Here is a 22,070-nt window from a genome sequence, read left to right as displayed (position 1 = left end):
GTGAGCCTTCAGAGACATACACTCTGTGCTTTGTTACCTCACACATTGCTCAGGTGGAAGAAGACAGCCCTGGTGGGGCGAGTGCCACTCCTCAGGGTCCTGAGGGATGCGGGAGCCCCCTGCACCTGATTCTGTTTGCACCCAGGGCCCATTTCCCAAGCCACAGGCTGGCTCAGGTCCCGCACCCAGCTCTCCTGCCTCACTGGGAACGTCAGTCAAGAGATGGGTGGGAGGGTCTTTAGCACTGAATGCCAGCCCCTCAGAGGGACTCTGTCTGCTTTGGAAGCATGAGGAAACTTGGCAAGGCCTGGGGTCTGGAGGCTGAGTGCCACAGGGCTGGGGTGGGGTTGGACGGGGAGGATGCCTGGGACTGGGACTCAGGACCCCTGCGTGCTGGCCCCAGTGTTCTCAGCAGCTGTCTGCCCCTGGAGGCTGGCCCCCAAGGAGTACCCACCTTGCGCGGTGAAGAGGGCCAGTGGCGGGCGTCACGAGCCTGGGGTCGCTGGGAGGCGGGGAGGGCAGACGCAGTGCAGCGAGGTGCCACATTGCGCGGGGCCGGCCAGCGGCTCGCGGCCGCGGCGTTAGGCTCATGTGGCCTCAGACAAATGAGCTTTCTGACTCCTCTTCCCCGGTGCCTGTTGCTCAGGAGTGGTCTGTGGACCTGAATCGAACTCTCAGCCGGAAAGAGAAGAAGAAGAATGCTGACGGTGTGACCCTAATGGGCATCAACCAGACTGGTGACCAGGCTTCGCAGAACAAGCCCAGCAGGTGGGCACTGGGTACCTCTGTCCCTGGCAAGGCCCCCTGGGTCCTCTGCCAGGGCTGGAACGCCCCTACCCGGGGAGACTCCCCAAAGGGGCCCTGCAGGGAACCCCGGGGCATCTTTCCAAACACTCTGCTGGGCAGCAGCCAAGGGCCTCTCTTGGGAGAATCTTCATTTCACTCGGTGCCAGAGCTGCAGAAAGACCTGGAGAAGGAGCCTTTGCCACAGTGCGCTTTGGGCCCCTTGTGACAGAAAGAACTGATGCAGGGTGCTGTCCACTGCGTGTCCCCAGCAGTGCACACGGGCAGGTGGAGGTGACTGAGGGCGTCCTTCACGTGGAGTCAGGGGCCCTGGCCGGGTGTGTGCTTACCTTCCTGTGCCGTAGGCAGGTGCCTAATTCGAGGGTGGGGCACTCACTGTCCAGTGCCCCCTTCTTCAAAGTACCCCTGCTGAGAGCGTTGGTTATTCTGAGTTTGGATTGAACAGGTGGCACTGAGGTCCTCAGCTCGAGGAGGGTCAGAGTTCCCAGCAGATGAGTGTTACTGTCCTCCGCAGAGCCAAGGCTGCCCCCGGGGCCCCAAGGCCTCTGCGCCCTGCTGAGTTTTAACACACCTCAGGCTCCAGACCTCCTGGGAAGGGTCAGCATGGTTCCAGAGGCCTTCTGTGTTCCTGGGCACTGAAGCCCCCACCCGCGCTCTCTGGGTTGATGTGGCTGCTCGTCACTCAGCTCCTGTGCCAGTGCCTGGGCAGGTGGGCTTGGCTAAGTGACTGCAGGCATGAGCATGTGCCAGGGGTCAGGCCAGCACCTAGGGGTGGGGTAGGGTGGTCCATACCAGCCAGGGCTGCTGCACAAATTCAGTTGCCCAGCACCAACCTCCTGTCAGAAGGTCAGCTGCAGAAAGGTGCCAAAGAGGGGGTAGGGCCTGGTGGTCTCAGTCATGTGGCCCAGACGCAGGCAGCAGGCAGGCATAGGCCCAGTGCCCCTGGCCAGGCCTGAAACCCATGTGGCAGTGGCTGGCCACTGGGGGGTCCCTCTGGTGGCATCTGAGGCATGTCTTCTCCTCCCCTCCCCACCCTGGCTGAGCCATCCACCCAGCACTTAGCGTGCCGGCTCCATGCTGACTGGCTAGGAGATAAGAAGTGTTGCTGGCCCAGGCAGCCCTGGCCTGCAGCTTAGTGGTCGGGCCTGCCTGCTCAGATGTCCGTGGCGGGGTCCCCAGGCTCTCCAGGCCCGTCTTATCTCGTTACCATCTTGTTCTGTGCTCAGTACCTGTAGTCACTGCATTTCATCACCTGGCTGTCTTCGCTCAGGCCAGGCTGCAATTAGAGTTCTCTTTGGTCCCCTCTGGGCCTGGCACACAGTAGGCAGTTAGCAGACGGGTTTTTCTCTCTCTCTCTGGAGCAGAAAAGGGGTCCTTCCTTTCTTCCTAGAAAGGATTATTCAACAGGCTTTGGTTCTGATTTTGGAAGTTGCAGATCCAGAAGACCCAAGGAGGAGGCTACTGGACCCTTTTGTTGTCAGAAGGAGAGGGCACTGGGGGCTGTGGGGTCTGGAGAGCCCCAGGCTGAGCCCCACAGGCTGTCATCCTGCCGGCCCTCCACAGAGGGCCAGGTGCAGGACTGCAGAGAGAAGCCCTGAGCCCAGATGCACCTGTGCTCCAGCAACAGCCTGCGCACATGCAGGGCTCCTGTTAGGACAGGCTATGTTTAGACACAAGGAGGGAAAATGCAAGTCTTGTTCTTTCTTAGACACTTTAACCGCATTCAAGAGCCAAAGTATTGCTAAGTGTTTCACTAAAACAATCTTTCTGCTCCAACACACTCCTCCCATTTGACAGGGAGCTGATTTGTCCCTTCAAATCCTGGCCCTGTGTTCTTGCAGCTGGGAGCACCCAGGACCGTAGGGGCTGCCGATTTGGGGTCCCCTGAAAGCTCTCTCTCTCCCCGTAGTGATCTTAGTGTCCCGGGCAACCCCGAACGGTCAGCGCAGTCACTGTCCAGCTACAACCCCTTCGAGGATGAGGACGACACGGGGAGCACCGTCAGTGAGAAGGAGGACATTAAAGCCAAAAAGTTGGTGAACAAACGTTTCCCTCTGGCTTCCATCTCGCTCCCTCTCTCCCCTCTCTCTCTGTCCAAGGTCTCGCCCCCTCGGCACTCAGGGCAATGCATGAGGCCTGCAGGAGGCAGCCCGGCTGGTGGATGGTCTCTGACTTCTCGATTTCTCAGGGAGGGAGGCACCAGTTAACAGTCTGTGGTTGCTTTTTCTCTGCCCTGGTCCAGCCCATGAGCACAGGAACACGGGTGCTGCTGAGGGGCCCGCGCTCTGCAGAAGGAGTGCCAGCCCAGCCCAAGGGCTCCCCGGTCTCCCCGGGCGGGGTCTGGGGCTCCGAGCAGGGCCTCAGGCCTCTGCCAGCCCCACGCTCAGAATCACTGGGTCAACCCTTTTTTGCAGCGTGAGCAGCTACGAGAAGACCCAGAGCTACCCTGCGGACTGGTCAGACGATGAGTCTAACAACCCATTCTCCTCCACGGATGCCAATGGGGACTCCAATCCCTTTGACGAGGACACCCCCTCGGGGACGGAAGTGCGGGTCCGGGCCCTTTATGACTATGAAGGGCAGGAGCACGATGAGCTGAGCTTCAAGGCCGGTAGGTGGGCGCCCGGCTGGCCTCTGGGGCCACTGCTTCCAGCCTGTCCGTTTGTTCAGCTACACTGGGTCTTCGTTGCTATGCACAGGCCTTCTCTGTTTGCAACAAGCAGGGGCTACTCTGCAGTGGCTTCTCTTGTTGCGAGGCATAGGCTCTAAGTGTGCGGGCTTCAGTACCTGTGACTTCCAGGCTCTGGAGCCTGGGCTCGGTAGTTGTGGTGCAGGGGCTTAGGTGCTCCACGGCATGTGGAATCTTCCCGGACTGAGAATCTAACCCATGTCCCCGGCATTGGCAGGTGGATTCTCACCCACTGCACCAGCAGGGAAGTCCCAGCCTGCTTTTTTTAGGTCTAGTTCCATTTGTGTGTTCCCCGCCCCATCCCACCTTCCATTTCAAACATGGCAGATGCTCAACACCAAAGGTTAGAAGACAGTGAGGCACCCCGTGCCTTTGCCCAAGACGCCACCCCAGCCAGGCTAAGGCCTCTGCATAAGAGACACAGATCCAGGCCATCTGGCTACCCCGCAGGCTCCCTGGAAACAGTGCCTGCGAGTCCCCAGGGGAGCCTTTCTCCAGAGGCCCACAGCGGGCAGAGGGGCCCCCAGCACAGTGGTAGCATCCCCATGGCCCCCAGAGCCTCTTCTCAGGGCTTTGCCTTCTACCCTTCCCTGCAGCCCTGCCACCAACACAGCTTTGTTACCAGTAGCTGAAACCCGGGTTTTATGAAACAGCCTGGATCCTTATCATATGAGCTCTGTATGTGGAAATTTTCTATCCTGGTTTCTATTTAATGCCGGCTACAGTTCAGCAAATGGCTTGCAACCCTCTGTCTGAAGAGCTCTGTCTTAGAGCCTATCCCCAGAGGTTTGGTCAGCCTGGCTCTAGACGGGCCAGAAGGGAGCCAGGGTTCTTCCTTCTGCTTTGCCCCTCCTCGGAACCACCCCAGATCCAGCATTACCCCTAGCCCTCCACTGCAGGGGTGCTGGGCCCTAACTCAGCCAGCGCAGGCTGAAGTGCTCCCTGAGTCTCCATCTCTGGGGCAGACCCTGTGTCCGGCCTCCCACCCACCCTGGCTGAGAGCTATGTCTAACAGCGGCCTTCTCTCAGCCCTCAGAAAGTAGCTAGCTACCTACTCCACCCCAGAGCTGGTCATAGGGTGGCTCTGGCTGCTTGTGGGACGTTCTCGTGTGTCTTTAAACACCTTTGTCAGTTTTTTTTGGGGGGGGGCCATGCCTTGTGGCTCTCAGGATCTTAATTGCCTAACCAGGGATCAAAGCCATGCCCCCCTGTAGTGGAAACGTGGACTCCTCACCACTGGACCAGCAGGGAATTCCTTTGAGTTTCCCGACATTCTTGACTGGGGTTGTTTCCACCCTACTTTGTTTACTTTATTTGTTGGTTGACTGATTTTTAATTTTTTATTCTTTCTGAATGTTTTTTTTTAAGTTGGGCCCTGTTGTGCGGCTTGCAGGCTTGTAGTTCCCCTGTGAGGGTCCCCAGCAGTGAAAGCGCCGAGTCCTAACCACTGGGCCGCCAGGGAGTTCCCTCTAAATCTTATCTTTTGGACTTGTCAGCAATTTTATAGATTTAAAATGTCTCGTTATCAAAAGCAGACTGGAATGGATCTTTCTAATCACCAGTTTACATTTTTACAATTTGGCAGGTTCCAGTTGGTTTTGTCTGTTTTCTGTGTAATTTTCTTCCCCCCACCCCGCCGAGGTCACATTAGTTCCTGGCCACACCACTTCCTCCTGTCTGGAGTGTGCCCTGGCTGCTCCCCGCTTCTCTGGGCCTGGGGAGCCTAGGGTCTCCACCTGGTGAGCTTCCCACCACATGCCCCCCTCTCAGAGCTGCTGCCCGTCTGCTTCTGGGAGCCTCGCCCCGCTAGACCGGATGAGAGGCACACCAGGCGTCCGTGTCGGCCCTGCCGGAGCACAGAGAGCCCCCAGGGTGGGAGGAGAGGGGTTTCCCACTCGTGACGCCCACCCTGCGGCCCCCTGCATCGCAGGAGCAGCGGTGCTGACGAAGTGGGTCCCCAGCTGCAGGCAGAGAGCCATCTCGTGGGAGTCGGCAGCACGAGGACCAGGTGCTCGCCGCGCGCTGGCGCCGACCCGGGTCCTTCCGTGCTTTCGCCCCTAGTCCTCACAGCGCCTCTCAGTCTCCCAGCAGCTCTGAGAGCCCCGGGTGCGGCCCCGCGGGCCTCTGGGTCCACAGAATGAGGAGTCGGGGAATGCTGCTGAACAAGATATAACTGCCGGAGGAAAACGGTGCAGCTAAGCCTGAAAAGCGGGCCAAAATGCCAACGAGAAACACAAAGCTGCAAACTGAACAATGAAGACACCTCAGCAGGCCCATCTTCTGCCAGTTCTCAGAGCTGTCCCTGCGGGCTGGTCACCAGGCCACTCCTTCCTGTCCCCTGGCTCTGGCCTGCTCTGGCCACCCTGAACAGGAGAAGGCAGGCCTGATCACACCTGTGGTCCTTGTCCCCTGGCCTGTCTCCTTGAGAGGCCAGGCTCCTTCTGTCCCTCTCTCATCTCCGTATCCCCTCCACCTCCCAGGGCCTTGGTGCAAAGTAGAGGCTCCTTCTTACTTGAGAAAACAGAGGCTCGGTCAGACTGAAGTAGCACACAGAGCCGTGGGGAGAGTCCAGGACCATGCCAGCGCACTCTGGGTGTTGGGAAAGCTTGGTTTCTTCAAGTCAGAGGACAGATGCTCTGAGCTCAGTTCTGGGGAGAGAAGAACGGGCCCCCATGCCTCCCACAGCTGCAGTCTAGACACAGACTAAAGGAAGGCATGGAGACCACGGCAGCAGTGCTGGAGGAGACTCAAGAAGACCATGTGGGCCAGGCCGGGGAGGAAGGCTGCGGGGGGTGGCACAGACCCTGTGGGACGAGGCCTCGGACCTGGCCTGGGCAGTCAGAGGGCAAAATCCTGCAGTCTCTGCAGGAGCTCCTCGGGCAACTGAGACCGGTGTGCTTGAGGGGTACTGTGTGAGAGACGGGGGTCTTTAATCTCTCAGAGCCACCCCCGCAATGGATACACAACTTCAGACGCGACTTAGTAGAGGAAGAGTCAGGCCCTCATCCTGCCAGGAGAATGCCTACGCCTCCCACCTACGTTAGAGACCCTCAGCGGGCCCAGGGTGAGGGCTTGCCAAGACAGCTCCCTTTTTGTCTTGCAGGGGACGAGCTGACCAAAATAGAGGATGAAGATGAGCAGGGGTGGTGCAAGGGGCGCTTGGACAGCGGACAGGTCGGCCTGTACCCCGCGAATTACGTCGAGGCGATCCAGTGACGGGCTGGTGGGCTGGCTGGCGGAGGGACGGAGTGGAGGTCCAGCAGCTCTGTTAGCCGTTGGCCCCGGGCAGCGGCCCCTCCAGCCAGCCATGCGGGCATCCACTCCTCTTCCTGCAAAAGATGATGGTTCCATTGCTGTTGGCTTCATGGTGTCTCTTGAAGGCAGACAAGCTGGTCATTTCACCTGGAGCTCGGCCCCCTTTCCACAGTGCAGATGGAGAGAGCCGATCACAGGAAGCTGCAGGACAACAGGAATCACCGCCCCCCCGCCCCGCCCCCCACGCTGTGTGTTGGCTTATCATGGATCCGTGTATTCTTGACCTTGTCTTTCCTCCTCTCCTCCACGTCAATGGTAACGGTGGGTTCCACTAATCCTTGCTCCACTGATTCCTTTCTCTGACAAGTCCCATCACCTGCTAAAACTTAAATGAACAAACTTACATGCCATTTTGTGAGTGAACACTTTGAGGTTTTTAATTTAAAGGCTGTGTACAGTTACTTTTTTATATTCCCATTCTTGCATTCATTTATACTTAAATTATGACAAAGGTCGATGTCCACCAGTGGTCTTGAGGCAGTGTCTCTGTTTCCATGCTCTTCTGTTAATCACCCATGCCACTGCCTGGGGCGAGAGCCGGCAGCCTGGACAGACCATGTTTGAAGCAAGAGATTGCAGTAGAAAGATGGGAACACATGGCTGGGTTTCCAAGGTGAATGCTCTCCGCGTTTGGGGTGTCCAAATGTGAGTTTTGCAAATAACCTTATGTAGTCCTCTCTAAAGCCGCCATATTTAAAATCTATTTTCACTCTATTTGTGCTTAAACTTTACTCTTGCAAATTAACAATTTTATCAGTGATTTTTGAAAAGTTAAAATATAAGACTAACGTTTCAAGTGAATGCATCTATAGTTAAGATGCTTTATATTAGACTGTCACGTCTTGGTGTATATCTGTATATACTATTTGATATTCAGAGAATCTAAAGAGCTTGTCTACTGTGTTCATGAGACTGAGCAGCTTTTGACAGTGGCTTCAATTTGTAAACTGCTTGAAGACCATCCGGGCATCAGCCTGGCTGGTTGGCTGGGCCCAGTGGAGCCTGCCAGAGGGACGTCTGTCCTCGCTGGCCAGCCGGGAGTCCAGTGTCCTCAGCCCAGCTAGCCTTAGTCCCCTGTAGCAGAACACTGTACAAAACTCCCGCGTCTTTGCGAGCAGCTGCAGATCTCACTGTCATCCGTGTTCCTCGTGAGCAAAGAAAAGCTGGGTCTCACCCCACAGCACCAGGGTCTCCTGAGCACCCTGTGGCCATCAGGGAGCCGACAGGCTGGGGCAGGAAGCTGCCCTGTAACCACGGGCCGGCGAGGGAGGGCAAACCTTTCCTCTGTGTAACTCAGACATGGGAGAAATGGCTGCCGCCACCACAAGCTATGCATTCTACTCGGTGTTTCCAGTGAGCTTGATGTCTTGCTTGGAAAGTGGATGTGTCTGTCTGTCCTGAGGATGCGTGTCTATCTGTCCTGGAAACTTACCAGCAGAATCCTCATTCCTTTGCTACAGATGTACCAAAAATTGTCAAGTCTTTTCAGTTTAGGAGTTTCTTTAAACATATAGTATTTTAGAAAAAAAAAAATCAATAAACAGTTGATCTCGTGATTATGACCATCTCTGTGCCGTGCGTGTGCCTCCCACCCACACCAGCTGGTGGATGTGTCTTCACCGGCGTCTGGAGCCAGGTAAGACCCCAGGTGCAAGAGCACTGCCCAGGGCCCATGTCCCTGCTAAGCTAGAGGCCGGGGAGTCGAGGCACCCCGGGGTGCTTCCTTCCCTCCAACCTGCTTCTCTGTGGTCTCGGTGCCCCCAGCATGGGCAGCAGGCTGGCACTTCCCTCCCCTCCCCGAGGCCCATACAGCAAGACCAGACCAGAGACCACTCACGGCCCGAGCTGCTTCGAAAACGTGTCCTGAGCACCTGCTGTGCGTCAGGCCCACTTCAGTGGCATCATCTGTAAAGAACTGCCCAGCTCCAGACACGCTGCGAGTGAGGTGGGCCCTGCTCTCTGCTTCTGAGGAGGCGCGGAGCCCATCGAGGCTGCCCACTGCCCCCGGCAGTCACCAGCTTCCAGTTGCACCTGGGGAAGCAGCCTCTGCGAGACAAGCGGGGTCAGGGCAGGCTCCCAGTCCCATGGCCTGAGCTGAGCTGGCCAGTCCTGGGCACTCCGTGAGCTCATGTACTGTGGTGCCAGCCCACTGGGGAGGCTGGAGTCCCCACTTTACAGAAGACACCCTGTCTGGAAACAAGTCCAGCACCCTGCCCAAGGTCCTACGACAGAACTGTAGTTCAAACCTGCATCTGCAGGATTCTTGAGGGCGAGCCCGTTCTCGCTCCCTCCATCAGTGGATAAAGAACAGGGCGGCTGAGCAGGAGGAACCCTCAGGAGTCGGAGTGAAACAACCTCTTTTCTCTGCTTCCTGTGCCCCCCAGAGCTCCTGCAAGGAATCCTGGGAGGCCTGCTGCCCTCTCCTGTCCTGGCCCTCAGGGCGAGCTGGAAACCTTCACCCACCCCTGGGCCTCGTCCTCTCCAAGCCAGAGCGATGCCTGCCCCCCATGGAGGTTAGACTCGGAGTCACAGGCCGCAGGTGCCTGGCACCACGTCCCCCGGCCCCAGTCAGGACCCCCTGGCATCCTTGGCCACCCCTCCTTCACCCTCCATGCTGGGCCACCAGGTCCCCTTTGCCTCTGTCTTCCCTAGCCCCATTGCCACTGCCCCTTCTCCCCCCAGACCATGGCTGCATCCACACCACGCCCAGGGGACCCTCAGCACATGGGGGGTGATATTCCATGCTCTCCAAGCCCCCCCAGTCATGCTCAGAGGGCAAATGATCTCTGACCTAGTAACCCGGACAGCCGCCCCCTGTACCCCTCACCAGCCCTTTCCCCAGACACCTGCAGGAGGTCTGTGCCCCTCTCAGGGGTTTTCCCTCAGCCGAGCGGGCAGTGACCCCTGGGCTGACTTGTCTCTGGAGGGAGCAAGCAGAAGGGGTGGGGCCAGGCACAGCACCTTAATGGACAGACCTGGGGCTGCCTTTGTGGGGAGGCTGAGGCTGGGGAATAGAAGCTGCTGAGGTCTGAGGCTCATCCCCCACCAGGCAGGGCCACTGCCAAGCACAGGGCCAGAGGACCCAGGCTGACCCCGCACTCCTGCGGGACAGGCAGCTTCTCAGCCTGCTGTTCGCAACCAGCCTGGGGCTAAACATGAATCGGCTACACACCAGGCCCTGTGCTGAGCACCCCTCCCTGCAAAGGACCTTAGAGACCTCCTCACGATGATGAGCCCCATTTTATAGACCAGAGAGCTTGAGTGGCTTGCATCACACCACACAGCAAGTCAGGGGCAGACGTGGGGTCCAAACTCCAGTGCCCGGCTCCAAAGGGCACTTGTTCTCAAACATCTAGAGGGCTTGTTGCAGCCTAGCTTGCCAGGCTACATTCCAGAGTTTCTGAGGCCCAGAGTCTGCATATCTAACAAGTCCCCAGGGGACGCTGACCTGGGGCCACACTCTGAGCAAGACAGAGCTGCCCTAAGTACCCGTATCTGTGCGCTCCGTGATTTGTTCACATGACCAGCAGATGCTCCTAAGCCAGCTCTAGGCCACAGGACCTGGGCCCTGGGGACCTAGAGATCAATCAGCCACAGTCCGGGCCAAGGAGGCAGGGACAGTATGGACAAAGAGAGCCAGGGAGGGGACTTCCCTGGTGGTCCAGCGGTTAAGGATCCACCTTGCAATGCAGCAGATGTCGGTTTGACCCTTGGTTGGGGAACTAAGGGCTTCCCGGGTGGCTCAGCTGGTAAAGACTCTGCCTGTAATGCAGGAGACCTGGGTTCGATCCCTGGATTGGGAAGATCCCCTGAAGACGTGAAAGGCTACCCACTTCAGTATCCTGGCCTGGAGAATTCCAGGGACTGTATAGTCCATGGGATTGCAAAGAGTTGGACACGACTGAGCGATTTTCACTTTCACTTTGGGGAATTAAGATCCCATATACGGCGGGGCCACTGAGCACACGCACCACAACTACTGAGCCCAAGAGTCACAGCTGGAGAGTCCGTGCACCCCAGTGAGAGACGCCCATGATGCAGCCAAGACCCAAAGCAGCCAAAGAAACAAATAAGGAATCTTTTTTTTTTTTTTATGTTAAAAATTGTTCTAAAAAAGAGAGCAAGCCCAGGGAGCAAGGGACACCAGGCCAGCGGGACCTCCCATCCCTGGCAAGGGGCAGGGAGGGCTCGGTGGCAGCTGGGTAGTGGAGAGAGAGGTGCCCCCCAGGGTCGATGGGCACCTTGCGTCTGCAGGCAAGTCCCTTCGTATCTCTGACCCTCAGTTTCCTCATCTGGAAAGTGGGGAAATGGTTCCCATCTTTTCTTTTTCATCATCATCTGGGGTCAACAGTGTTAAAGGGCTTGTTAAAATACACAGATATAAGGCACCACTTTATGAAAGTGGTCTCACCCCCAAATACCATCCCAACTCAAGTGGATAATAATCAAAGTATGCAGACCCCTGATGGAGATGCCAGATCCTCCCCAACCAGACGCTGGGCATGAATGCTTCCTCCAAGCCATATATTCATTCATATACGAAACTGTATATAAGAAGGCTGGACTTCCCACCCCAAAATCTGATAAAATATTTTTTTCTTCTCTGAAACTTGAAGTCTTACAAAGGTGAAAAGTTGAAGCCAGTGGTCAAGAGCATGGACTGTGAGGTCGTAGTCCCTGCACTCGAACTTGACTCTGATAGTGGGACCTTAATTAGTTATGTTACCTAGAACAAAATACTTAATTTCTCTGAGCCTTGGTTTGCTCGTCAATAAACGACAATCGTATTCTGGGGTTTTTGGTTACTTAAAATGGCAATAGTAAACGTTTGTGCTTCACTCCATGCCAGACCTTGTTCTAAGATTTTTGACATCTATTAACATTTAACACAGCAACACTCTGAACTACGTAAATATTGTTATTCCTGTTTTCATAGGTGAGGAACCTGAAGCACAGAGAGGTTAGGTAACCCGCTCAAGGTGCAACAGCTAGGCTCAGACGTGGGTGGTGCAGTGCCGTCCCTGCCCACTAGGTGGCGCTGTTGGACTACGAGAGCGCCGGCCTCGGCCGGTGAGGGCGTGCCTGCCCCCAGGGCCGCTCAACCGCAGTTACCTACCAGGATGAGAGTCATCCCGAATCAGAGCCACCTGACCTGAGAGGACCCCCTATGTACTCTGGACACCACGTTGTCACTGCTGGCGTCAAGTTCATTGGTTCAGGGATGGCGCCTTACTTTCTCTCTAGCCCCAGTGCTTGTGGAACGAAACTGAAAGGAAACCAATCTATCTTGAACCATCCAATATAACCCAGAGTACACTGTTTTAGACTTCTTCTTTGAATCCTCAGTGGGAAAGGCTAAGAAATGAATGAAGGAAGGAACAGATGAACTGCATAAATAACATCATTCTCTGGAGATTTCCCAGGTGATAGCTCAGTTGGTAAAGAATCTGCCTGCACTGCGGGAGACCTGGGTTCGATCCCTGGGTTGGGAAGATCCGCTGGAGATGGGATAGGCTACCCACTCCACTATTCTGGCCTGGAGCCAAGAGTTAGACACGAAGGAGTGACTTTCGCTTTCACCTTCCAGTGGCTAAGCTTCCACATTCCCAATGCAGAGAACATACGTTCAAGCCCTGGTCAGGGAACCAGATCCCATGTGCCGCAACTAAGACCCAGCACAGTCAAATACATAAATACTTTTTAAATTAAAGTAATACTAATAACATCACTATCTGAGGAAAGGATAACTAACACCTGGCTTGGTGAGCAGGCTACAGCCGTGACACGCAGTGCGGCAGCTAAAGGCCACAGAAACCCGAGTGCCTGGCCCAGAGGCCTGAGAACAGACAGCCCCCAGCTCGTGGCATTTGATCGACAAGGGGCACCTGACTGCACGCGAACCATGTGCAGCTTATCGGCCACTTCCCGGTCAAGATAGCCAGGCTGCTCCTGCCCCTCTACGAGGTTTTAAAATAACAATGTTGTCCTTGTAAAAGGAGCAAAGGTTCAGATGAAAATTTGGAAACTAAGCAAAAAATATCCAGAAAAACATTACAGGCCTAACATCCAGAGGTAATACCGCTGATATCCTGGTGCGTTTTTTCTAGTCTTTTCTCTGTACGCACACACACGCACCTGTTTCATTGTCCTTCCGTTAACGTGTGTGTGCTTTACAGAATTGGGATCGTACTCTACATGTGGTTTGGTACCCTGCTTCAATCTTTTAATATTTGATCATGAACTTTCCTCATGTCCCTAAATATACTTCCACTAAAAACTTGTTTGGGGATCTTCCCCAGTGGCTCAGCAGGTAAAGAATCCACTTGCAGTGCAGGAGACACAGGAGACGTGGGTTCCATCCCTGGGTTGGGAAGATCCCCTGGAGGAGGAAGTGGCAACCCTCTCCAGTATTCTTGCCTGGAGATTTCCATGGACAGAGGAGCCTGGTGGGCTATGGTCCGTGGGTCACAAAGAGTCAGACAAGACTGAGTGACTAACACAAAAACATGCTTCATGGCTGCGTGATATTTCCTGTGTTGTCATTCAGTCACTCGGTCGTGTCCGACTCTCTGTGACCCCATGAACTGCAGCACGCCAGGTTTCTCTGTCCTTCACCAGCTCCCGGAGCTTTCTCAAACTCATGTCCATCGAGTCAGTGATGCCATCCAGGCATCTCGTCCTCTGTCATCCCCTTCTCCTGCCTTCAATCTTTCCCAGCATCAGGATATTTTCCAGTGAATCAGCTATTCGCTTCAGGTGGCCAAAGTATTGGAGTTTCAGCTTCAGCATCAGTCCTTCCAATGAATATTCAAGGTTGATTTCCTTTAGGATTTAGGATTGACTGGTTTGATCTCCCTGCAGTCCAAGGGACTCTCAAGAGTCTTCTTTCAGCAGCACAAAAGCATCAATTCTTCGGCTCTCAGCCTTCTTTATTTCATGTGTTATAAGTCCCATATCACTGAGCACTTCTTTCCCATTTTTTTTCCTTTTTTAAGGCATAATTTACACACAGTAAAATGCACTCTGTTTAGTGTATAATTTGACAAATTCATCTAGTCATGTAACCATCACCACAATCAAGACGTAGAACTGTCCCCTCACCCCTCAGATTTCTCCCTGCTCCACTGTAATCAACCCCTCCTTGTATTCCCAGCCCCTGGAAACCACTGATGTTTTATTTACATAGTTTTGACTTTTCCAGAACGTCATATGAATAGAATCATACAACATTTAGCCTTTTGAGATTGTCTTATCTTTCACTTCACATGATTCATCTGAAATCCATCTGCATGGTTACATGGATCGATACTTTATTTCTACTTACTGTGAGCAGTTCCCATTGAGTGGATGTGCCATGGTTTGCCAGTCCAACTGAAGGATATTTGGCTGTTTCTCTAGTTTCTGATGATTACAAATAAATGTGTTATAAACGTTCATGTATAGGTTTGCAAGTATAGGTTTTTGTGTTAACGTAAGTTTTCATTTCACTTTTCAATTATTTTCTATAATATTGTAATGTTATAAATATTACAGTAATGAGGCTGTATATTGTCACCCTGCTTATTTAACTCGTATGCAGAATACATCATGTGGAATGCTGGGCTGGATGAAGCACATCTCAGATGTGCAGATGACACCACCCTTATGGCAGAAAGTGAAGAGGAACTGAAGAGCCTCTTGATGAAAGTGAAAGAGGAGAGTGAAAAAGCTGGCTTAAAACTCAACACTCAGACAACTAAGATCATGACATCCGGTCCTATCACTTCATGGCAAATAGATGGAGAAGCAATGGAAACAGTGACAGACTTTATTTTCTTGGGCTCTAAAATCACTGCAGGTGGTGATTGAAGCCATGAAATTAAAAGACGCTTACTCCTTGGAAGGAAAGTTATGACCAACTTAGACAGCATATTAAAAAGCAGAGACATTGCTTTGCCAACAAAGGTCCACCTAGTCAAAGCCATGGTTTTTCCAGTAGTCATGTATGGATGTGAGAGTTGGACTATAATGAGAGCTGAGCACCAAAGAATTGATGCTTTTAAACTGTGGTGTTGGAGAACTCTTGAGAGTCCCTTGGACTGCAAGGAGATCCAACCAGTCCATCCTAAAGGAAATCAGTCCTGAATATTCATTGGAAGGACTGATGTTAAAGCTGAAACTCCAATACTTTGGCTACCTGATGTGAAGAACTGACTCATTGGAAAAGACTCTGATGCTGGGAGGATTGGGGGCAGGAGGAGAAGGAGAGGACAGAGGATGAGATGATTGGATGGCATCACTGACTCGACAGACATGAGTTTGAGTAAGCTTCGGGAGTTGGTGATCGACAGGGAAGCCTGGTGTGCTACAGTCCATGGGGTCACACAGAGTCAGACACGACTGAGTGACTGAACTGACTGAGGATTTCAAATCATTTAACCCATTAAAGAGGTAATGGCATCAGCTTAAATTTTTATTTAAAAAAATAATCAATCAAGGGGAATCCCCTGGCAATCTATTCGATAGGAACCTGTGCTTCTACTGAAGACAGCACAGGTTCCATCCCTGATGTGGGAACTAAGATCCTGTAAGCTGTGCAGTGTGGCAAAAAAAAAAAACCCAAAAGGACACTTCTGTGAATTTCCAAAAGTGTGAAATCAAGAAGGACCCTACAGGGTCCTCCTGGGTACAAAAGCCCCTCCGTGTCCCCTGTTTCTTGTTTGTGAAAAACAAGTTTAGTTTCCCAGGACTTCCCTGAGTTCCAAAGACCAGACTCAAGCATTTAGTCATTAAGGAGATGAGGGAATGCAGAAACAAAGGAGAAGCAGTCAGAAAACTAACTCATCAATAAAGCAGAGACCTAGTTCCTCCTCACAACAATTATCATAACAATCTGATGCATATCTTTGAGTTGTTCTGCAGAAACTAAGACCTGGCCCCTCTCCCCACCCACCCCAGGTGGAGGATGTTGATGACATGCTGACCCCAGACTGGTTGGAAGAAGGTTCCTGAAACATCACCCTGTTAACTCACCACCAACCAATCAGAAGGAAGCCCATGAGCTGAAACCTTCACCTGAATGTTGTCTTTAAAACCTATTATTCCCCTGTTACTCTGCGACACAGGGAGCTAAACCCAGTGATCTGTGACAACTTAGAGGGGTGGGGTGGGGTGGTAGGTGGGAAGGAGGTTCAAGAGGGAGGGAAAGATTTGTATACCTACGATTGATTCATGTCGATGTACGGCAGAAACTAACACGATATTGTAAAGCAATGATCCTCCAATTAAAAATAAATGAGTTTATTAATTAAACAAACAAACATTCCCTGAAAGCCATTGAAGAGTCTGGGTCTTTGAGCATGAGCTGCCCATTCTCCTTGCTTGGTGCCTGCAATAAAGGCTGTGCTTTCCTTCACCACAGCCCAGTATCAGTTTGCCATGGCAGGCAAGCAGACTAAAGTCTCTTCAGTAACAAGTGCACTGCCTGAGCATATAGAGGTTGGTGGAAATCAGATAAGGCTGCTCCTGATTCCATGAAGTCATGTTCAAAAGTATCTGCCCTGTACAGAAATGGCATGTCGAAGAGCCAGTGTTCGCTTTGTAAAGAAAAAAATACGCTGCCTGCCATTCCAGTGCTACAAGGCTCAAGCCAGTACCCACTGCGGTCACCCTCTGACAGTGCACTGAGGGGGATTCAGAATGGAGACCAGCAGAAAGCATGTGCTTTGGATACTGGCCCCTAGATAGTTAAGATACACAAGTAAGGAAACACTTCAGAGACTGCAGATTCTTGTGTCTTCCCATAAAGAGAAAAGTGCTAAAATCATTGAGATGTCTGTTATTTGTGATTTGCAATGATCTTTGGATGTTCAATGACCACTTTTTCCGGGAAAAAAAAAAAATCATATATATCCAGGCTCCTCCCTTACCTCTTTGAAACAGTACCTCAAGGTAATGTGAGAGGTCGTCTCCTGGGCTCCCGTCCTCAGTAAGGCACTGAACAAACGCCACTCGCAGCTCTTATGTTGTGCCTTTGTAAGTCAGCGATTTGTTCTCAGCACAAACGAAAGTCCACAGGGGCAATGATAAGGTCTGTGTTTATTCTCACTTTGTGATCCATCATATGACTGTCTAAGCATGTCTAGTTTTTCCTAGAGTGGCACTGGGCTTTCAGCAAGGTCCTGTTCAACGGAATAAACGGAATATTGGGTTGGCCAAAAAGCATGCATGCACGCTCATCCATGCCTGACTCTGCAACCTCAGGGATTGAACCCGCATCTTTTGTGTCTCCTGCATTGAGCAGGCAGATTCTTCACCAACTGTGCCACCTGGGAAGTTGAAGTTGAAGCCTAAGTCACTCAGCCATGTGCAACTCTTTGTGAGCCCATGGACTGTAGCCTGCCAGTCTCCTCTGTCCATGGGATTCTCCAGGCAAGAATACTAGAGTGCATAGCCATTCCCTTCTCCACAGGATCTTCCTGACCCAGGGATCGAACCTGTATCTCTTGTGTCTCCTGCACTGAGCAGGCAGTTTCTTTACCAACTACACCACCTGGAAAGCCCCTGGCCAAAAAGATCATAGGAGTTTTTCCATAAGATGTTACCTGGCTACAGGTAACATGGCTGTTACGTTACCTGTGAGTAAACCAGATGTGAACATCTGGTATACCATGGCATACCAGGCTCTCTTCATAAAAGGTAGAAAGCAAGGACAGTACCCAGAAGGCAATGTGGACCTGTCTATTGACTGGGCCCTTCTATTTCTCTCAGATCTGAAGCAATGAATTTCTGCCTAGACTCTTTTGAGAGCAGGAGGACTTCCTATCCTCTTCAGGATTTGGGATTACTGAATTTGGCTTCTACCCCTGGCAGCCGTGGCTCTTTGCCTATAGCCCAAGGAAAACTGAATTTGATGCTTTTGCTTTCTAGGAGAGAAGGAAGTGGGTGGGCTTCTACGTCCATGCACCAAAAGTTGGATCCTTGCCCAGCAAGGGGTTTCTTTCCGTCTCTCTTGTCTCCATCTTTCTTGTGAAGAAAGACTTCTGATGGAGGTTTTATAGAAAAGACGTTGTGAATGAAGACAGTAAGCTCTCTTTGTTTCTGAGGCCCCTAGCTATTCTAAACTGACATGCTAGTGCACGCTCGGCCTCGAAGAATTCATTAAACTTTTCACTGATTTCCTTTTGCCCACCTGTATGGCAGCCACCTCTTTCCCCTGTTCTTCGCCAAAGGTGACAGCATTCTGTGTTCCCTCTGTCTTGGGGAGGTGCGTCTCTCTTTGGAGTTCTGTGTGCTTGCTTGCTTTGCAAACCTAGTTCTCTGATGGGCTCAAGTTATAATTTTAAACGTTATCCAGCTGTTTCTCATTATTATGCTGAATCACATTCTTCTCAGCTTTCTACATTCTAAGCCTTTTCCACACATCCTTACTGAATATATTCTATGTGTCAGGCTTTGTTTTAGGTGCTGGGGATAGAAAGATAGACACAATACATCTGATCTCAAAAACTTACACTCAGTTGAGAGGAGTATGACATATTAAGGCATAAGGTGTAATAATGAATGAACACTTAAGCGGATGAGAAAAAACACTGATGATATTTTTTTTTCCCTTAGTCCTTTTATGCCTCAGTTAGTGTAGATACTGTCTACATTTCATTGTACATTTTTTTCTTCTCAGAGTAGACAATACCCTGAATCTGATACATAACTTGGTAAGAAGTTATTCTCATCAGAAAGGGTATTCTGTGTCGGGCCAAACCAGTACCTAAGGACACAAAGTTCAGGGGCTTCAGCAGTGTTGTTGTTCAGTTATTAAGTTGTGTCTGACTCTTTGTGACCCCATAGACTGGAGCCCGCCAGGTCTTCGGTCCATGGGATTCTCCAGTAAGAATCCTGGAGTGGGTTGCCATTTTCTCCTCCAGGAGATCTTCCCGACCCAGGGATCAAACTTGTCTCCTGCATTGACAGGCAGATTCTTTACCACTGAGCCACCAGGGAAGTAATACTTCGATTCAATACAAGGAAGAACTTTCAGTCAGAGCTGAAACTTACTGCAAAAGTAACTTACTGTTCTGGAAGGTGATATATTTCCCTTCCTTGGAATACTTCCAGCCCTGAAAGCTTCCAACTTCCCTGAGGGTATCTAACCAGACTGGCTGAGAGAACACGCCTCACGGAGCCTCAAAAGCAGAAAGACAACTGCTCAAGCCTTTCCCTGGGTTCACTGGGAGGCTGCTTTCCTGCACTGCCCAGCACTGATTCCCCAGCCCTAACCCCATGGTAGGGAGGAGCAGCCCAGCTTCAGAGAAGTGATCTGACCAAGATCGCAAAGCTGGGAGGGAGCTGGCTGAACCGGGCCTGGACTCCAAAACCTGTTATCTTTGTCCTGACCCGTGGGCGACACTTACCTAGTGGCTCCAACCCACTAAGCCAAAGAGATGCCCTTCCCCAAGCGCTTAAACCCTCCAGGTAGTAATGTCAGCCAAAGGGTAGGGAAAAGCCAGCTTCTCTTCTTGTCTGCTTTCATCATATAAGACCAATAAGCATCTTTTGCCTCAGGAGAATTGTTATCTCTCACTGATTTACCCTGACACGGAATAATGAACTGGTTCAAAATCAGGAAGGGAGTACAAGGCTGGATATTGTCACTCTGCTTATCCAACTTATCTGCAGAGTTCAGTTCAGTCACTCAGTCGTGTCCAACTCTTTACGACCCCATGTACTACCGCACACCAGGCTTCCCTGTCCGTCCCCAACTCCTGGAGCTTGCTCAAACTCATGTCCATCGAGTCGGTGATGCCATCTAACCATCTCATCCTCTGTCCTCCCCTTCTCCTCCTGCCTTCAATCTTTCCCAGCATCAGGGTCTTTTCCAGTGAGTCAGTTCTTCGCATCAGGTGGCCAAAGTATTGGAGTTTCAGCTTCAGCATCAGTCCTTCCAATGAATATTCAGGACTGATTTCCTTTAGGATGGACTAGTTTGATCTCCTTGCAGTCCAAGGGACTCTCAAAAGTCTTCTCCAACACCACACTTCAAAAGCATCAATTCTTCAGCGCTCAGCTTTCTTTACATTCCAACTCTCACATCCGTACACGACTATACATGCAGAGTCAGTCAGTTCAGTTCAGTCGCTCAGTCGTGTCCAACTCTTTGCAACCCTATGAATCGCAACACGCCAGGCCTCCCTGTCCATCACCAACTCCCAGAGTTCACTCAGACTCACGTCCATCGAGTCAGTGATGCCATCCAGCCATCTCATCCTCTGTCGTCCCCTTCTCCTCCTGCCCCCAATCCCTCCCAGCATCAGTCTTTTCCAATGAGTCAACTCTTTGCATGAGGTGGCCAAAGTACTGGAGTTTCAGCTTTAGCATCATTCCTTCCAAAGAAATCCCAGGGCTGATCTCCTTCAGAATGGACTGGTTGGATCTCCTTGCAGTCCAAGGGACTTTTAAGAGTCTTCTCCAACAGCACAGTTCAAAAGCATCAATTCTTCGACATTCAGCTTTCTTCACTGCCGGGGACCAGCCCCGGCTGATCCAGGGTATTCGAAGCGGGGACAGCGTCGGGGAGGATCAGGAAACAACTGCTTAATTAAACGTTAATTAAGGATATAAAAAGTAATAGAATGAGGATAGCTCAGTGAGGAAATTCAGTGGAGAAAAGAGGCTGAGTAGCTTGGTTTACGCGGGAGACCAATAAAACTTCAAGACAAGAAGTTTGCACCACTTACGTAGGCCGCAGGCGTCCTTCCGTTCTCCTGAAGGAGAGGAGACACTGAGGCCTCCCTGGTCGGATCTTAGAAGCCCAGGCATAATTAGTAAGCATGGTGGGTTCCGCGCTCCAGATGGAAACTCAGCCGAAGTGAGAGAGAGAGCGACATGGGGAGACCAAGTTTCGGTGAACAAGGCCCGCACTTTATTTTCCAAAGTAGTTTTTATACCTTAAGTTGTGCATAGAGGATAATGGGGGAAGGGGTAGAGTCATGCAAGGACAGCAGTTCCTGATCCTAATCAAAGCCAGACTTTCAAACTTATCATATACAAAAGTTCAGGTGATTTACATCATCTTCGGCCAGGAGGCCTGTTAACATTTTAAGAAACTTATCTTTCTCTAAAGGTGATTATTCCAAAGTCAGGAGCCACCCACCAAAAGCATTAGACAAAGTTGCATTCCTATAGGGCAAAGGTGTGGTGGGCTCAATCAAGAAAAGAATTAACTCAAGGGTCCAAGGTTACAAACATTAAAGCTACTACTTACACCAATTATATTAATCAATACACTGCCAGGGACACAGCAGGTAAGGGATATGGAGACTTAGCAGCAAACATTGGCCCAATAAGTGAAAAACCCTTCACCAATACAATTTCTAATCAATCTTTTAACTACTCAAAGGAATCTGTGTTTAGACAGTTTAGAACATCTCCCGCCTCTCACAGTTGGGAGGCTCTGAGCAATCACATGTGGCTGGAAAAACCTATTCAGGCAGGCTAGAGGATTTCCAAAGGAGTTTGTAGGTTGAAACACTGTCACACCCAGGAATTATTAACTGGAGCTGTAAGCTAACTCTTTTTTCAGAGAGAGGTAGTGGGGGACAGCCCCCCGTAAAGTCAGAGGTGTAGGTGAAAGCACAAAGCAGAAAGTAGGCAGACTCTGGTTTTGGGGGTAGATGCTCGAGAATTTCCAGGGGGACTCCTGAGGCTCGATCCCGCCTTTGCATATGCCGAGCCTCCTTCCTCATGACCTTTGTCATGGGCGGAGTTCCTCACGCTGGCTCCCGGCAGTGATAGAATTCCAGTTGAGCTATTCCAGATCCTGAAAGATGATGCTGTGGAAAGTGCTGCACTCAATACGCAATATGCACTCAATATGCAATATGCCGGCTCCCGGCACTTCACAGTCCAACTCTCACATCCATACGTGGCCAGTGGAAAAACCAGTGATGTACATGCAGAGTACATCATGTGAAATGCCAGGCTGGATAAAGCACAAACTGGAATCAAGATTGCCAGGAGAAATATGAATAACCTCAGATATTCAGATGACACCACCCTTATGGCAGAAAGTGAAGAGGAACTAAAAAGTCTCTTGATGAAAGTGAAAGAGAAGAGTGAAAAAGTTGGCTTAATACTCAACATTCAGAAAACTAAGATCATGGCATCTGGTCCCATTACTTCATGGCAAATAGATTGGGAAAAATGGAAACAGTGACAGACCATTTTCTTGGGCTCCAAAATCACTGAGGATGGTGACTGCAGCCATGAAATTAAAAGATGCTTGCTC

General features: G+C 51.5%; 1 protein-coding gene across 7 annotated transcripts in view; it reads left to right on the top strand.

Moving 5' to 3' along the window:
* Window positions 1-8,370, top strand: part of PACSIN2 (protein kinase C and casein kinase substrate in neurons 2) — a 117,224-nt gene extending 108,854 nt beyond the window's left edge. For 4 of the 7 annotated variants that reach the window (XM_024992038.2, XM_059886641.1, XM_024992037.2 and 1 more), the window contains 4 exons: window positions 647-768; window positions 2,714-2,836; window positions 3,219-3,415; window positions 6,597-8,364. In XM_024992038.2, the coding sequence (XP_024847806.1) occupies window positions 647-768; window positions 2,714-2,836; window positions 3,219-3,415; window positions 6,597-6,709 (555 nt within the window). In that variant the 3' untranslated portion in view covers window positions 6,710-8,364. Of the gene's footprint in view, window positions 1-646; window positions 769-2,713; window positions 2,837-3,218; window positions 3,416-6,596 lie in introns of all 7 variants that reach the window. The other 3 variants (XM_005207423.5, XM_059886642.1, NM_001046468.1) reach the window with 2 other exon arrangements.
* The last annotated feature ends 13,700 nt before the right edge of the window (window positions 8,371-22,070 follow it).

The sequence above is a fragment of the Bos taurus genome, chromosome 5 (genome assembly GCF_002263795.3).
Source record: "Bos taurus isolate L1 Dominette 01449 registration number 42190680 breed Hereford chromosome 5, ARS-UCD2.0, whole genome shotgun sequence".
In the NCBI taxonomy this organism is placed as follows: Eukaryota; Metazoa; Chordata; class Mammalia; order Artiodactyla; family Bovidae; genus Bos; species Bos taurus.
Note: the sequence above shows the minus strand (reverse complement) of the source record. Positions and strands in the feature narration are given on the sequence as shown.